This window comes from Ovis aries, chromosome 11 (genome assembly GCF_016772045.2).
Source record: "Ovis aries strain OAR_USU_Benz2616 breed Rambouillet chromosome 11, ARS-UI_Ramb_v3.0, whole genome shotgun sequence".
Lineage (NCBI taxonomy): Eukaryota > Metazoa > Chordata > Mammalia > Artiodactyla > Bovidae > Ovis > Ovis aries.
This window is the reverse complement of record NC_056064.1, coordinates 33,292,713-33,311,143: the sequence shown is the minus strand read 5'-3', so window position 1 is coordinate 33,311,143 and position 18,431 is coordinate 33,292,713. Positions and strand designations below refer to the sequence as shown.

At 46.7% G+C, this 18,431-nt stretch overlaps 1 protein-coding gene across 5 annotated transcripts in view; it reads left to right on the top strand.

The window, feature by feature from the left end:
- Window positions 1-18,431, top strand: part of SPECC1 (sperm antigen with calponin homology and coiled-coil domains 1) — a 203,412-nt gene that overhangs the window by 178,645 nt on the left and 6,336 nt on the right. For all 5 annotated transcript variants that reach the window (XM_042256705.2, XM_042256704.2, XM_042256703.2 and 2 more), the window contains 2 exons: window positions 8,760-8,876; window positions 13,999-14,058. In XM_042256705.2, the coding sequence (XP_042112639.1) occupies window positions 8,760-8,876; window positions 13,999-14,058 (177 nt within the window). The remainder of the gene's footprint in view (window positions 1-8,759; window positions 8,877-13,998; window positions 14,059-18,431) is intronic.

Here is an 18,431-nt window from a genome sequence, read left to right as displayed (position 1 = left end):
AATATTCTGTTTAGAGTACTAGAGCATCATAGGATGGACAGAATCACATTGTTCCCTAAAACCTTGTGGATTCTTTTACAGATGTGTGGAGAAGTCACTCATATGTTATGGGGTGGGTATGGGAGGGAATAAGATAAAGGTCTCAGGGGGCAGATTGGCAGAATCCATCGTGGTTTATTCCATGTGTGTGCAGAATGATAGCAAAAGGCTGGAAACAGCCTCAGCATCTGTTGTGTTCACATCGTAGGAAAGAACAGAGCTGAGAATGAGTTGGTGTATAGTGAGTATCGCACGTGTGGTAGACATTGTTCTGTATGCTTACATGTCTCGACTGCAATCCCATGAGATATCTCTTCCAAATCCTTTTTAAGGATTTGGAAACCAAGGTGCAGAGAAGTTGCCTAATTGCTTACAATCATGCCACTAGTAAGTGATGGGCTTCTGGCTTCAGAATGCACTGTCTTAGTTTCTACACTGTAACTCTTTCTCCCTATGTGGTGTAAGGACCTGTCTCTGGATCTTGGTGAGTAGGGAAAAAATCAGGATTTGGAACTGTCCACAGCATGCTATACTTACATAAAAGGAGGGGGAATAAACCTTCACATTTGTGTGGTACAGGGCAGTGCTGTCCAGGAAAACTCTTGAGTTGGTGGGATTATTCTAGATCTATGCCAGCGAGCACTTTACCCACTCACCAGTCATGGTTCCTGAGCAGTTAAAAGGTGGCTAATGTGGCTGAGAACCTGAATCTTAAACTTTATTTAATTTTAAATAATTTAAGTAGCTACCGTGGCTACTGTCTATCGTGTCAAATGATGCAGGAAGGAACAGATATGGGAGCTGGTGAGAGATCAGTTCATCTTATAGTTTTCAATTTCTAGAAAGAGCTTCTGCATAAACTTTTGTTGGAAGAGCAGATTCCATAGCCAGTCATTTCAAAACCATGAATATAGGGACTTCCCTTTCGGCTCAGTGGTAAAGAATCGCAGGCCAATGCAGGCAACTTGGGTTCAATCCCTGATCCAGGAAGATCGCACATGCCACAGAGAAGCTAGGACCATGCACCCCAACTAATTGAGCTTGTGCCCAAGGGCCTGTACTCTGTAACAAGAGAAGCCACCACCATGGGAAGCCCGTGCACCGCAACTCGAGAGCAGCCCCTGCTCACTGTAACTAGAGACAGCCTGTGCACAGCAATGAAGACCCAGCACAGCCAGAAATAAATTACTCAATGAACAAAATAAATATAATCTAACCTAATCTAAGCTAGTTATTTGGAAGGTGGGGAAACTGAAAGACCAAGAAGTTGAGTCATTTGTCTCAAGTCCCAGTCACACAGCTGCTGTAGTGACAGAGAAAGACCTGGGCCTCAGAGCTGCTCGCAACTTGGGTTCGTTTTTCCTCCTTGGAGTCATTTATGTTTTGGTTTGCCAAGGTCCCTATTCAGTCTGATTTTCAGTCACAAAAGAAAACAAGAGCTATACTTTTGTCTCCAGTGTTCCCAGAACCACAGGGGGATCCTGTCCATGACTTGCTGGTTCTGTGTAGCGCAGCCACCAGGGGCTGCCCCCATGTGACCCCAGATCACAGCATGTCTGCCCCGCCTGTTCTACTGAACGTGGTGAACCTTTTGAGCTGGGGACCCCACTTCGTTGCGTGTGTGTCCCGTGGCACTCAACACACAGAGGGGCTCAGTGAGCATTTGCTGTCATTAGACTTCAGACTGTGGGCTGAGCTCCCCTTCCAGTTTGGAAACTTGACCCGTGAGTGCAGATGGTTCATGATGGGAACACATGCATAGTGAAGCATACAGCTTGTTGAAATGGCAGAGTTTGCCTCCAAACCCAGAATCAGGCTGCAGAGCCTGGTCTCTGAAACACTGTACTATTCTGCTTCTCTTTGTTGAGGGTTGGAAGGACATATAAGATTTTGAGCAATATCCTAGGCACCAGGAAACCATTTCTGTAACTTGTCCTTTGTGGATAAACTCTCAGCTAGAGGCATGGGGTTTAGGGGTGCAGACAGATGACAGAGCCTGGTAAAGGGGCGATTGGACCATTCTAGGATGAGTGGAGCCACCAGAGCTACAAATAACCATCTCCCTTAGAAAGAGTAGGCCAAGATGAGTGAAATTAATGAAAATGAGGTGATCAACTCAGGAGAGAGTCACTAGAGCACTGGAAAGGAAAAGTGCTTTTACAGAGACCCTGAGTAGGGGCTGGGCCTGGGAATGGGACATGGCAGGGAATTGTTTCAGAGCCAAGCTGAGGGTTAGAGGAAAGACCTGGCAGGAGCTGGAAGCAGAGGAACTAGTGCCCCGTGATGTGCTGGGGTGTGGCGAGAGGGGCCACTGTCTTGTGGGGCGGAATGGGGCCACCTGTCATGATGCCACGGTCAGAGAACCTCAGGGAGGGAAGTCATGGGTGGGGACACTCTAGCACTTGTTCAGTGAGAAAGGAGGAAGCAAGAAAGATAGGCTCCAACCGTGCTTCTGATGTGTCAGTATCCTTTCAGCACTGTCTCCAGGGGGAAGTGGTGCATATCTGCCTACACATCCCTGGAGACACAGCAGCCCTCTTGTCATCAGAAAGCCCTCATCCTCAGATGGTCCTGTTCTCTTTCCCCTGTAACTTACCCTTGGTTCTTGCCATGTAAGTCAAAGAGCGTTCTTCCTAGACCTGCTGCTCCGAGCTACTCTGTCGCAGATCTTAAGCCCTCAGTTCTTTATGAATCTATCTGCTTGTTATTCTCTGTGTCTCCTGGATTTCAGCTAAGTCAGTGATGACATAGAGAAGTCCAGGGCCAACCTTCTAGGTTGACGTTTATCTAGTAATTGGTGAAAAGTATGATTATCTAGAACTTACTGAGTGTAGCAGACATATTGAAAAGCAGAATGGCTGTGTTTTCCCACAAGCTTCCTAGGAATGTATTCAGGTCAGAAAACTGAGTTATAGATTTTTTTTATTAAGGTTTTCAAAAGGAAAGTTTATTTAGCTTAATTGGTAGGCAACTGGGGTATCGCCAGTTCCCCATTCTGAACAGTAATAGTGCAGTAAACATTCTTGTAGGTATGTCTTTGAGCAGATAGATGCGTGACTATTCCCTCTAGAAAAGTTGCCTAGAAGTGAAATGACTTGATCAAATCATATTTGCATTTAGCAAAGTGCTTCCAGTTGCCTTCCTGAAAGTCTATACCAGTTTGTATTCCTTTCAGCCCATGTGGGCTTCCCTGGTGGCTCAGATGGTAAAGAATCCACCTGCAATGCAGGAGATCCCGGTTTGATTCCTGGGTTAGGAAGATCCCCAGAGAAGGGATGGGCTTCAGTATTCATGGGCTTCTCTGGTTGCTCAGACAGTAAAGAATCCACCTGCAATGCGGGAGACCTGGGTTCAATCCCTGGGTCGGGAAGATCCCCTGGAGGAGGACATGGCAACCCACTCCAGTATTCTGGCCTGGAGAATCCCATGAACAGAGGGGAGCCTGGCAGGCTACAGTCCATGGGGTCTCAAAGAGTCAGACACGACTGAATGACTAAGCACACACATCAGCCCATCAGCCCATATAAGATTATACCCACTTCCCCACATCTTTGTTGACTCTGTGAATTAACCATCTATTTCACTTTTGCCAATTTAATGAAAAGTTTCTATTTTCTGATGAGACTGAAGCCCTCATCATGTGTTTGTGACTGGTTGTATCTCTGGGTATTAGTCACTTACTATGTGTATGCAAGGATCTTTTTTTTTTTTTAATGTGTGTCACAGAGAAACTTAACTTTATATAGCCAGTTCTTTTATGCTCATTGCATTTTGTGCCTTGGCTGGCTGTTTCCCCAGGATGACAAACCTGTTCATCTGTATCCTCATGTTTGATGCTGGCTTATAAACTTAGCCATCTAATTAGATAGACTTATCTCCAGGCAGCTGATCCCCGAGAGAAGGGACATTCACGAGGTGATCCATGGTCACGGCTCTCTGTGGGGAACAGTTTCTGTCATGGTGCAGAGCTGGTGCTGGATGGGGAGGGGTCATGGCCGCCCTCCCGAGATGAGGACACACTGATTGGAGTGGGCACCCGAGACAGCGACCTTCAGTGCGATGGGGCCTCAGAAAGGAAGGGTGTACAGAGAGTGTTCCCTGTGGTCCACGGGCGCATCTGCGCGAGTCCATGGCAAGGACTGCACATGTGCAGGGCCAGGCCACTTGAGGGTCATCGGGTAGCCTGGGATTGGACTGGCTTCTGGAATGGGAGGCGTGGGTAGGTGCAGACGTGCGTCCAGGCAGGGAGCAAGGTCCCGTTCAGAGAGGGCATGCAGGCCGCCTTTGTGGCAATTTCCCCTCCCCTACCCCTGCATGTGCACATGCTCTTCTGTACTTTTCTCACCAGATCTTCAAAGGAAGCTCTGTCTCCCCAGGGCTCTTCCTACCCAAGCTGCGCCTTGCTGAGGAATGAGCTACTTTAATCCTCAATGATCTATAAATTGTTACACACCCCCTCCCCCCCACAAAAAAATCTCAGTCTGATTCTCCAGCTGTGACAATAAGGACGTCTTTGAGAAAGGCCAGGAAGCCCCAGGGCGAGGGTGCTAAGGCCGCCCTGCACCCAGGACAGCTGATCCCTGAGGCAGGGGACTGACGGTGATTTCTAAACGGTCTGCCGTCTCTTTCCCAGAAACTTCCTTTTTCTTTTTTTTAACTTTTTAAAAATCTTGTGCATTTAGTGCACACAGAGTCGATCCATTTGTTGAAGTCCATTGGAACAGCCTACGGAGATCCTGAGGGATGATGGAGTTTCAGTGGGAACAGGTCACAGCCATGTCCTTGGTGGGTGTGTGCTCTGCAGAGCGGTTCATGTTTTCACCAGATGTCAGCATTTCCAGGCAACAGAAGGCAAATGAAATGAACCTTCTAGAAGCAAATGCTGTGGTTGTTGGGTTTTGCTCTGCTCTGTCAGCCATGTTGTTTGCGAGCTGCATCCCCACTTGCCCTCCTGGAACTTGTCTACAATCTCAGCTGCTCTGATCATGTTCTGGATGTTCACCAATGTCGTTTTAGCTTCCTCTGTGCATGTCGGTTTTTGTGTATCTCAAATGACTTCTGCGGCCCTAGGGACAGAAATCTGTTATCTTACAAAATTTTCTCCTAAGCACTCCTTTTTGGAGATGCTCAGAATGTTACCTTTTTTTTTTTTTTTTATATCTGAGCCTTCCTCTCCCTGGAACTTTCTCTCTCTTGGGAATGTCTCTGAAGTATTTATAGCCCAGAGAAAGTTGAGGGTAATTTGCAATGAGTAATTACCATTCCCCTTGGGGAAGTAGTCAGCAAGTTTCTTTTTGGTTGTAGCTCTGCTTTTTTCCCCAGTAAATCTACGTAAATTCCAAAATGCTGGCATTCTTTCAGACAACCATGGTTCAGCCCCTTAAGAACATCAGGGCCCCTGTTTGTCTTCCCTTTCTCCTTCTTAATCAGTTCTCTTTCCCAACTGCCCTCCTCCCTCACCCACCCCTCTTCCTGCTCATCTCCCTCCCTGGCCTCCATTCGTTTCTTTCCTCTTTATTGATGTAGCTCTTATTGCACATATGTGTGTACAGCTCAGTGAATTTTCATGAAGCACATACATCCATGTCACCAGCATCCAGCTCTGGACGCACAGCCTCCCGACATGCTCCCTTCCACCTACTGACTTGCAGTCAAGGCTAACAGTGATCTCAGGCAGTTTTATTCGGGAATAAGTAACAAGGAAAGAGTTGACGATCCATCTTGTAGAGTGCCTGGTTGGCTGATTCCTACTGCTCTGTACATTATTCTCTTGATGCAGCCCTAAGATTCAGTGGGATGGTCTCTGGGGAAAGGATGACACTGTATTTATACCCCTGGGGTGCCATGTTCTTGTCCTTGGTCGGTGCAGCTGTGAGCACCGAGTATCGATGTCCACAGGCTACACAGGCCTCACCCACACCAAGGCCGAGTTGATGCTGACGGTCCCCAGCTGAGGAGAAGGCTTTTCATCTGTCCTGGGGTGGGCCCTGAAGTCAGGACTCGCCTTGTTCCTTGGCTCAGCCACCCTTCCCAGGACACTGTCTTCTCTCTGCCCTCACCTGGTAGTCCATTCCCGCCCAGGAGTACCTCCTGCCTACCCCATCTACAAGCCGTCTGCACGGTTCACTCTTCAGGGCCCCTGGGAAGACTCTTCCACCATTCCCTGCTCGGCAAGGCCATCCCCATGCATCCTCCACATCCCCTGCGCCCCCTCTGTCCGCTGACCAGAAACCCAAGGAGTACTCGGCTACGGCGATCTGCAGACGGGTGCACAGTTGAACAGGATTCAAGTGAGAGACCTCAGAGAGTATTGGTCAGCTCACCCCTTGCTGTGATTCTTGTGAAAAACACGGGCATATCAAGCCATGCCACTCTCAGCTCACCTTTCTCATCCAGATATACCTTGGGGAGCAGTAAGGAAGCCCTTGGGGGTGACAGCCACAGGGCAACCTTTGGAACCCAGTGCCTCTGCCCGCTGGCTCCCACCTCTGACCTGAGGGACCAAGATGCACACACGTGCTTAGTTGTCTGCCAGTGGTGCTGAGGGGAGATAGTTGATAGTCTCATTGTTCACATAGAACCAAGGACAGTTTCAGGTGGCATTGAGGAAACTAGAGCTGTGTTGTTCCCCCCAGAGAAGTGAAGGGTAAGATTTTATTTGAGCGCGTCATGTTCTTGGAATGAATATAATCTTAACAGGTCACAGCTGGATGCCCTCCATCTCTGCCGGAGACAGAACACTTCAAAGTCTGAGACCTAGGAACTTCCCTGGTTGTCCAGTGGTTACAAACCCACTTGCCAGTGCAGGGGACACAGGTTCAATCCCTGGTCCGGGAGGATCCCACATGCTACAGAGCAACTAAGTGCTCTAGGGCCTGAGCTGGAGCCCTTTTCTGAGCTCTGCAACAAGAAAACTACCACAACAAGAAGCTTGTGCACTGCAGCTAGAGAAAGCCCTTGCACAGCAACGAAGACCCAGCACAGCCAAAAAAATAATAATGATAAATTTTCTTTTAAAAAAAGTTAAAAAGCAAAAACAAAGTCTGTAACCTGGGAAATAAGTGACACAAAAGACAAGCCCTTCCTGACCCACATGTTGGATCTGGTGAGCCAGCTGGATTTAGGATTTACATAATTCCTTGTTTTAAAAGCTGCCTCCTTGGTGTGGGGCAGTGTTTAAGTCCTGCTGCTGAAGCGTGAGGGTCCATGTGTGTCTCATGGTGCCTGATGGCCCGAGAGTGGCTGTCCGTTCGGAAGTGACCTGGCTTCTGATCTATCCTGAGGGCCTGAGTCATTCTGATTGAGTCTTCACTCCTGGCTTTGGTGGCACCAGATTTTTACCCCCCACCCTGGCTCAATAAATGAGGGTGTTTGCACTTTAGATCAAAAGTTGTCCCTAAGCAGTGTTCAGTGAGCTGAAACACAGGGCAACATCTCAGTTTGTTAGGTGGGTGGCATTGTCCCCCTTCTGGGTCCCCTTTGGCCTCAAATGCCTCTGAAGATAGTACAGATGGAGAAAAATGATGTTTTGTGTCATAAATGGTATAAGAGTGAAGTATAAAAAAATGTTTTTATGTTTCAGAAAAAGAAAGATCTACCAAGTATTAAACGCTTTTGGTGTAAAGTGAATTTATACAGGAAGGAAGTCAGGGAGGGAGGGAGAAAGAGAAGGAGGAAGGAAACCCAACAAGAGGATGGGGGCAGTGGCCAGCGGGTGGAGCTGGACCAGCAGGGTTTGGTTTCACTTCAGCTTTCTCACCTGTCAGATGGGCATGACGCTGCTTACTTACAGGTGTGGGTGTCCTGGGAATTAAATGAGAAAATGCACAGTGACAGGCACCGTGTAGACACTCCGCCAACCGTCCTCCCTTCTTAAGTCTGGAAACCCTCCCCTCTTGCTGATGCCCGGTTTCTCTGCAGCTGCCCCGCTCCCCAGGGTCTCCCACCCCAGCATCAGATTTGAAAGCTGAAACTGAGTGAACTGGATGGGTCGTGGCTGCCCACCCCAGTTCTTCCTTCTGCTTTTTTCATGCACAAGCCTCTTCAAGAAGGCATAAAATCAAAGTGCCTTCATTTCCAGCACAGCCCCCAAGTCCCATCAGGTAGCTGCAGGGTCATCAAAGAGACTTTTGAGACAAGAGATCCAGATGATCTGCTTCTCGGGGGTCCAGCCTGAGCACAGATAGACCTTCCAGCCGGGCCTCTCAGACTTGTATGTCACACTAGTGCCTGTCTGAGAGCTTAAGGACACACTGCTTAAGGTGGCTCTCTGAGGGGAAGTCCTTGGGTCTTCTCTAGGAGATGGTGGTGATGGTGATGATGGTGGTGGTAGTGATGGTGATGATGACGGTGGTGTGGTGGTAGTGGTGGTGATTCTTTGGCCAAATAAGGCTGGGAGGTGCTAGGATGTACAAAGCTAACCAGGTGGTTAATCTGAGAGTACAGTGTCTGAGAACCTTTGACCTACCAGCAGGCCACCAGAAATTCCCCACTGTTTTTCACTCCAGAGTCTTTTTTTGTGCTTTTCTGTGAATGGATTTGGGCAACACCAGGCCACCATTCCTGACAACAGAATTATTAATGAATGTACTCCCAGCAGACGTGGTAGTATCTGGTCTCATCTTTCTGCAAACCCAGAGATGGCTGCACACATGGATCGCAGAACAGCCCTGTTTAGTCATGACTCAGCAGTCTGGTGATTAATGCCGCTCTCCCCACAGAACATCGATATCACCAATTTCAGCAGCAGCTGGAGTGACGGCTTGGCCTTTTGCGCTCTTCTCCACACCTACCTGCCCGCCCACATCCCCTACCAGGAGCTGAACAGCCAGGAGAAAGTAAGTCCCGCATCCCCACCCTGGTCACCCTCCAGAACACAGGGGAATTTCTCACACTATTGATACATCCCAGGGAGCGTGGGGTTTGTGGACTTGAAAAGGAAACTGGGGTAAAATTCCAGCACAGATCACAATGGAGGGCAGGTCCCACCCTCAGTACTGTCCTCAACTTCCCTTGTTACCTAGGAAAATGCAGCAGAGACCAGTTGACTGTGTCTGCTGAGAACTTCCTATCACTCATTTTTCAGAGGAGGCCCTGATGGACTGTCACCTTCATGGTTTCAAGACCTTAGGCCAGCATTTTCAACATCTTTTCCAAAGAACCAGAAATCCCTGGCTCAGATAAGCTGGGGAAGCTATTTATCACAGCACACTTCTGGAGATTCTTGATGCCATAAATACTCTAGGAAGTCCTTCATTAGAGAACCCTGTGTGACTCATTTTAGGCCAACCTACGTCAGAGCCACAGAACCTTTTCAACGTTTAATATAATCACCCATAACAGGAGTTGGCAGACTTCCCCTGTCGGGGGTCACTGGTAGGCTTTGTTGGTCTGTGGTCTTTGTCAAAGCTACTCAGCTCTCCCATCAAAGCATCCAAGTGGCCATAGATGTTTGTCGGTTAATAGGCTTGCTGTGTTCTAATAAAACTTTATTAGCAAAAACAGGCTGCGGGCTGAGTTTGGCAAACCCTGCCCTAGAACATCCTTAAAATCATATTCCACAGAGTTATTCCAGGAAACACTGTCCCGGGCCCTGGACTCATTTACTCAACAGATGTTTCTTGGCAGCTGTCATGCCCAGTAATAAAGGCAGAAGTGGTGGGGTAGACAGTGTCCTTGGGAGGCGGGTGGTCAGCAAACAAATGAGTAAACTTGTGACAATTAGCACTGTAAGTAAATAACTATAAACTATGACTTCCCTGGTGGCTCAGACAGTAAAGCGTCCGTCTACAATGTGGGAGACCTGGGTTCAATCCCTGGGTTGGGAATAGTCCCTGGAGAAGGAAATGGCAACCCACTCCAGTACCCTTGCCTAGAAAATTCCATGGACGGAGGAGCCTGGTGTCCATGGGGTCGCAGAGAGTTGGACACGACTGAGTGGCTTCACTCACTCACTCATGGAAAAGCGTGAGAAGCACAGGGCGTGGGGTGAACACGGGGACCTGACTTTTGCCAGGAAGGTTGTGGACGTCTCTGAGTGGAATTCCAGCGCAGAGCCCACATGAGGGAACCAGTGATACACAGAGCAGGGGAGCCTTCCAGAGCCAGGGAGCATGCCAAAGGCAGGTCCGGGGAGCAGAGACCAGGACCAGGGACATGGGGAGGCCGGTGGGCAGATGAGGAAGTCCAAAGGACGAGGTGTGGGGAGGGGTCCCGAGCACGGGAGCTTCTGTCCCCTTGGAGTCTGTGGTGTGCCACCCTCCCAGCACATGGATGCTTCACTTAAACCCATCCTTTGGGGTTTTACTGGCAGCTTCATTATATAGACACGACTAATTAAATCATTGGTCATTGGTGACTGGTTCAGCCTCCAGCCCCTCCCTACTCCTGCAGGTCAAGGGGTGGGACTGAATGTTATAACCTCTAATCCCACACTGTCTTTCCAGGGGTTTTCAAAAATTGAGTTATTAACATACACCCAGGTGTTGTTGGAAAGGGTTTGTTATGAGTAACAAAAGACGCTTGTTTTGGAGCTTCTGTGGCAGTCCAGTGGCTAGAACTCTGCGCTCCCAATGCAGGGGACCCAGGCGCAATCCCTAGTCAGGGAACCAGATTCCACACGCCGCAATTCAGAGTTGGCATGCCTCCAGTAAAGACCCCACGTGCTGCAACTGAGACCCGGCACAGCCAGATAAACAAACGAATAAAAAGACACCTGTTTCACCTTTATTTCTCTGAAGCCATTTTTAGAACCAGGGACAGAAAGCAAATATTATTACAAAGGATGCCTCCATGACTCCTACATAGAAAATTACAAAGGCTTTAGGAGCTCTGTGCAGGAACCAAGACAAAGACCAAAGGTGTGTTTCTTATCATAAATCAAACTTCACAGAGGCACCAAGAGAAGACAAGAAACAAGCTTTGAGGACTCCATCCTTGTTTCCAGGGCAGGGCAGAGTGGCCCAGCGAAGGTACCAGGTAACAGGAGGAGCAGCCACAAAGGAGACCAGCAGGGGCATGTGGGGTCCCAGGATCCACGAAGCCTGGGCACTGTCAACAAAAAAAAATCCATCAGTCGATCAGGGAAGAAAAAGAAAATTTTTATTCAAGCCAAGCTGAGGATTATAACCCTCTGAGGAAGTCTCTGAGGAAGCTCTCAGAACTGTTCTGCCTGTTAGAGGTCAAAGCACAGTTGTACAAGGTTTTGAGATAGAGGGCTGTGCATCAAGGGATGCGACTGGTTTACACGATCCAGGGCTGCTAGTACAGAGTGAGCAGCAGGTCATGGGTCATAGGGCCCAGGGAAGGTCAAGAAAGAAGGATGTCTCCTAGGGGAGTCTGCTGGTGCCGGCAGAGTGCCGCTCCTCATGGTTGAGCAGGTATTGAATGTTTCTGCCGATGGAGAGGTTGGTTGAAGCCTGCTGCAGATAGGTCCTCAGGGTGTGAAGTGTTTGACTGCAGCCGTGGCACTTTGTCCTCCTATCAGTGGACATGTTGGAAAACAATGGAAAGTGTTTGCTTTCACCCTTCGGATCATCTCATTGCTCCCAGATGACGGAAACCACATCATGTCCCCTGGAGGCCGGTGATCCCCAAGATTCACAGCCAGCTGCCCAGATCTGGCAATGCACAGAACAGCTGAGCATCACAACTTGGTCTCTCTCTTATCCTTGAGATCCGGGGGCACATGGTTCCAGCACACGGGTTGCCTTTCTTCTCCCTGCTCCAGGTTGCTGTCCTGGGGAGGAGGCAGGTCAGGCTGTGAGATGCTGCAGGTTTGCGAGGGGTGAAGGACTTCGCTCCAGGTGCATCCCTTGATGCACAGCCCTCTGTCTCAATATCCTGCATGACTGTGCTTTGACCTCTTACAGGCAGAACAGTTCTGGGAGCTTCCTCAGAGGCTGTTCCTGGGTTATAATCCTCAACTTGGCTTGAATCCTCAACTTGGCTGGAGTTTTCATTCCAGATCGTGCAGCATCACAGCCTCCCCTGATGACCGCTGGCCTCCTGCTTCCTAACTGCCCCATGTGGACGTGCTCTAGGTTTGGCCCCTGCGCTGGGAGACCTTGTGTTCATGTTTGGGGAAAGAAACTCGTATGTCAGAGTTACCGATGAGGGTTCTCAGAACAATGTGTCAACACAGGCAAATCAAACTGGCACAATTTAAAGCTGAGCACGTGTGTGAAATTCAGCTTGGGGGTGTTCTTGCTGGAGGAGAGAGGGTTGCAAGCAGGGAAGGCTTCCTGGAAGGGATGACTTTGAAGTTGAGTTTCAAAGGGAAGGAGCTAATTTGAATGAAACGATGCCTTTGACCTTCAGGATGAGTGAAGTTCAGCCCTCCTCAATTGGAGCCTGGGTCTGGGGCACTCTCAGTGCAGTGTATTTCTTGTGTTTTTTGGTGAACAGCAGACATTGAAAAGGGCATCAAGAGAGGCCTGTAATGTTTATATGCATGTTAAGTCACTTCAGTTATGTCCAACTCTGTGGAATCCTCTGGACTGTAGCCCACCAGGCTCCTCTGTTCATGGGATTCTCCAGGCAAGGATACTGGAGTGTATTGCCATGCCCTCCTCCAGGGGATCTTCCCGACCCAGAGACTGAACCCACGCATCTTGAACTGTTGGGCAGGTTCTTTTATCAGTAGTGCCACCTGTAAAAACCTATCAAAATCAGAATCTGAAAAGTCACTTTAGTACAAAGAGAGTATCATGGATTATAAGCCATAGGAAGATAAGAAACCAGAAGAAGAGAAGGAGACACAGTTCTTCTCCCAGCAAGAAAAGTCCCAAACAAGCAGAACTGAAAACAGACTTGAAGAAAGGCAAGGTCCAGGTCTGGAGCACAGTGAAACGTGGTGTGGTTCTGAGCTGCTGGTTGTTACAAAGAGGAAAACCCTTTGGAAAGAATGTTTTGAGTGGCACAGCATCGCGACTGTGGAACCTGGGGCGAGGAGTGTGATCCCAGCCGCTGTGCCAGTACCCCTTGTTGTTTTCAGCCTGCAGAGTTGTCCTGTTAAGAGGGTGCTGGACACTTCAGTGTGGTTGAGGAGAAGGAAGCCAAGTGTATCAGCTTGAACAGTTCAGAACATGACCAGCTGCAGGAAAGGCAAGGGAGAGTCTTACTTATCACACAACTGTCATTTGTAACTGATGGGACAAGAAATGATGGTTTGAGGATACTGGTTAAAGTCACAAACATGACTAATAAGGGAGCGAACGTGAGCTGTGTGACTAGAATGAAGGGAAGAGAGAGGTGCATGATTCCTGAGTCATTTAACTTAGGAGGAAGTTAGAAGGTCATGCCTCTATTTTAGAAATCAAGAAAGTGGTGGGACTTCCCTGGTGGTCCAGTGGCTAAGATTCCAAGTTCCTCAAGCAGGGGTCCCCAGGTTCAACCCCTGGTCAGGGAACTAGATCCCACATGCTGCGACTAAAGATCCCAAGTGCTGCAACTAAGCCAAATAAATAAATATTTAGAAGGAAGGAAGAAACAGTGATGTCAGCAGGTACAGAGAAATGAAGGAAGTCCCTGGAATTAAAGACAGAAGCGAAAAATCTTTCTCCCAAGGTCCAGGATTGAGGCAAGGAAGTCTTTCATGTGATTATATTTAACTAGGTGTACATATTACTTTTATAACTTTTGATACAGCGCTATGATTAAACAAATTGATATACAACAGAAGGTATATGTCCTAAATATTGACAAAGTAAAAAATAACTAACAAAAATGTATCTTTCATGGTCAGGAATTAATCAGTAATGTTATTTTTTAGTGACAGTGGTCATCTGTTAATCTTCTTTTTTCCCCCTTAAACTGAGACCACTGTCTGCATACTTGACTTCAACACTTGTGTTTTATAAATAGTAGGTAATCTATATGGGAGTGTCAGTTGGTGTTTATTGCTAACAAAAGCTATATATTCTTGGCTTATAATTTCATTCTGTTTGACTTTTAACCTAGAAAAGAAATCTCATGTTGGCATTTGAAGCAGCTGAAAGTGTAGGCATCAAACCCAGCCTGGTAAGTGTCCCCCTTTGTATCCATGTGATACTCTAATCCCATGAGAAAGAACTTTATGCCATCTACTAAATAATCTTCACAGCAATGAAGTCCATTACTCATGAGTCCTGATATAAAAGTGTCCAGTTGGTCTGACCACATGTGATTTAGAGTGTTTTCAGTGAAGATTTCACTGTGGATAAATTTCAGTTCTAGACTGAATTATCATTAAAGCCCTGGAAATACGAATACGATGTAATTTTTAAAATATCAATACAGAGCCAATCTCTGAAGAAGGAACTGGAAATAACTAGATGCCAGAAATTAAAAGAGGAGTGAAGACCAGAGTTCTGAGGCATGTGCTGGGACTCTGGTCACCCCAGGGTGGGACTGGGGCGGTGGGAAAGGGCGTCCAATGTGTGCAGGCTGTGGTTCGTGCTTATGAAGGGGCAGGGGACCTGGCACTGAGCTCCTGTAACAGGTTCTATGCAGAGGTCTCAGAGCATCGGTCCTGAGACCTCTGCACAGAACTAAGGCTCCCCAAATACTCATCTTCTTAGTGAAGGGGAGATAAAAAATTGCCACCTGCCAGTCCAGGGAGGTGATAAGGAAGCTCAGTCTCTACCTGGGATTTTTTTGTGGCCAAAAAACACAAAATCTCTTGTAGGGAAGGAAGGAAAAGCTGGGCCAGATGAGGTTTGGAGTCCAAATTTATAAGATCTGCTGCAAGCAGTGACCAGTGTGTAGTGTCTCTCTCTGCTGCCAGAAGCTCTGTGGCCCGGAGCGCAGAGGCTACTGAAAATACACTCACTATTCAAAATTACAAAGCAGTCGGGAAAATGATCTACCTGACAATAGGACCTGCTGTACAGCACAGGGAACTCTACTTAGTATTCTGTGATAACCTATATGTGGAAAGACTCTGAAAAAGAGTGACTGTGTGTGTGTGTATAACTGAATCACTTTGCTGTACACCTGAAACTAACACAAAATTGTAATCAACTAGACTCCAATAAAATTTACACAAAGAAAAGAAAATTATCTAGTCAGCTGGCACCACGAACAAGAGGACCATCGGCCAGAATTTGAGATAATAAAACAATAAGAAAGAGACCTCAAAAGACTATGTTTAAACATATTAGAGATCAGAGAAGGAATAAAAATCATAAGGAAGGAACATGGTTTTATTTTTTTTTAAGATTTTGAAAAGAGCCAAGTAGAAATTTAAAATTTGAAAGTAAAAACCACAGCTGGATTGAAAACTGATTGGATACAGCAGAAAAGAGAACTGCTGAACCAGAAAATAGATCACAGGAAATTACCCAGGACATATAACAGAGATTTTTAAGATGTAAATGTGATAGGGGTTTTATTAGTTAATAGGTTTTCAACTTTAAGAAATGGAAAACCCAACTAACGGTTGCTTCAACCATGAAGATTTTTTTTTGTAGTTTCAGGAATGGTTCACTGCTTAATATAACCAAGGCCCACAGAGTGTCTTTACTCTCTTGGTTCTTTGTCCTCTTATTTGTCTCTCTATGGCTGAACATGGCTGCCAAGCTCCAGACATCACTCCCATCTGTAGGGCCAAAAGTGGGGAGAGGAAGGGGTACAGTGAGTGCCTGACATCCCCTCCTTTGATAAGGAAACCAAAAGGCTTCCCAGAGGCCCTCCAGCTCTGTGGCAGTGCTCTGTTGTGTGGCCACCCCAGCCTCAAAGGGATTTGAGAAGGTAGACATACAACGTTTCTCATCCTCTTTAGTGGGAAGCCTGCAAGGGAAACAGAGGTTGGGACCAACTGATAGTGTCTGTCACAGAGCTTAAGAGGCCTGGAAGATAAAATCAGACCATGTCCAACTCCCATGGCCAGTGGGAATTCCAGAAGTAGAGGAAAGAAAACATGAAGAGAGATAATATTTGAAGAAGTGGCGCCTGAAATTTTTCCAGAATGACGAAAGGCCACAGATTCTTAATGGAATCTCAAACAGGATAAATAATACAAAACATCCATCCAGACACATTGTAATGTAACTGCAGAAAAAGCAAAGAGAGAATCTACAAATAATTTGTACTAACCAATAATAAAAGAAACCTAGTAGAAAACTATCAAAGTCTGGAATAGGCAACTCACAAATGGCCAATAAACATTTAAAAACATGTTCAGTGATTAGGAAAATGTCAGCTGCAATAACAGTGAGAAATATACTTGTGGAACCTCAGAGGGTGAAATGAAAAGGGAAAAAGACCAGGGGCTTCCCTGGTGGCGCATCGATAAAGAATCCACCTGCCAATCCAGGAGACATGGGCTTGATTCCTGGGCCAGGTAGATTCCAGTACTGTGGGGCAACTGAGCCCACGCGCCACAGTAACCTCAGCTACTGAAGCCCGCACACCCTAGAGCCCGCACTCCAGAGCAAGAGAGGCCACTGCAACGAGAAGCCTGCATATGGCAATGAAAAGGAGCGCTTGCTCACCGCTAGAGGAGAGCCCTCGTGACAGCGAAGACCCAGCACAGCCCAAAATAAAAAATAAATAAAATTTTGGGGAAAAAAAGGAAAAAGACAACTATCGTAGGAATTTTAATACTATAGTTATAACAGTGTTATCCTAACATGTTTGACAGAATGGACAGTTTTAAAAATATATACATAAATATATTTCTTCAAATAGAAAATGTAACTATTTCTCCAAAACACACAGAGAAAGAACTAGAACTTTAGCCATTAAAGAAGTGCAATTCATTGTTTTAAATATAGTCACACACACACATAAACAAAAAAATACCAGTCCGCCCAAATTCCACTGAACCTATGAGAAACAGATGTCCCTATTGTGCAAACTCAAGTCTAGAGAATTTAAAAAGAAGTGGGGGGACTTAATGTCTCACAAGGATGGAGTAGCAGGAACCTGATTTATCTTCTGAAACACTAAACAGCCAGGGAGTTGTCGTTGTTCAGTTGCTAAGTCGTGTCGGACTCTTTTAAACCCCATGGACTGCCGCACGCCAGGCCCCTTTATCCTCCACAGTCTCCCAGAGTTTGCTCAGATTCATGTCCACTGAGTCAGTGATCCCTTGCAACCATCTCATCCTCTGTCATCCCCTTCTCCTTTTGCCCTCAATCTTTCCCAGCAACAGGGTCTTTTCCAATGACTCAGCTCTTTGCATCAGGTGGCCAAAGTATTGGAGCTTCAACTTCAGCATTAGTCCTTCCAGTGAATATTCAGTGTTGATTTCCTTTTGGACTGACTGGTTTAATCTCTTTGCTGTTCAGAGGACTCTCAAGAGTCTTCTCCAGCAGCACAAATTGAAAGCAGCTAACAAGTAACCAGAGATCATTTGCTTAAGGAAAGATATTGAATATAATGAGAACTTGTTGGAAGACTATATTCTACACAGAATATGGTTTTCTTTGTATGCTTGCATGCCAAGTCACTTCAGTCATGTCTGACTCTTTGTGACCTTGTAGACTGTACCCCGCCAAGCTCCTGTGTCCATGGGATTTCCCAGGCAAGAATACTGGACTGGGTTGCCATGACCTTTTCCAGAGGATCTTCCCAACCCAAGGATTGAACCCCCGTCTCCTGTGTCACCTACATGGGCAGGCAGGTTCTTTACCACTAGAGCCACCTGGGAAGTGTTACTGTTAATATTTGCTTTTTTAAATTAATTTTTTTTCCTATTTTTTCATCGCATGTACTACTGAAGTTAGTGAATGCTGGGAAGCAAATGAGATCATCTTGTTGAGCTAATCATCAGAGCCAGTGATTTTATTTGTACAGAAGTCTCTGAGGAGCTACTGACGAACATCATTGTGGATCTCACAAACATTTAGGAATGTTTGTGAGCAGTTTAACCAGTTCATGCCATCAAGAAAATGGAAGCTTCCTACATTATTAAGTTTACTTTTGTATCATGAGATGCAGTAAAAAATAATATACTTAATTACCAGTGACATTTAAAAACTGCACCTAATCAGAATTGGCAGCAGTAACAATCCTAAGTCTTTGGTCAAGTTCTATTATTAGATTAGTCAGGAAAAAAATTCCCTTATATGTTTATATTCTAGCAAATATAGGCTTCTGCATTTAGAGGATTAACAAGGATAAGAGTTTTTCCAAGTGAAAACACCAGTGTTCCCCTGAGTTGAGAATGCATTTCTTCCCCGCCGCGTTGGGAATGCATTTCTTCCCCGCCACAGTGTGAGACAGAAATTTCACTCGCTGCATCAGTCACAGGAAGGGTGGAGAAAGAAGAGGGGTGGCCTTGTTGCCACCGCTGTCAGGGCAGCCAGAACGGGTGCCCTCCAAGGGTGGATGTGTTTGCACTGGTGAGGCAGACACGCCCATACCAGGCCGTGCGGTCTGTGAGGGTGTCGCTTGCTGAGCCTGTGTGC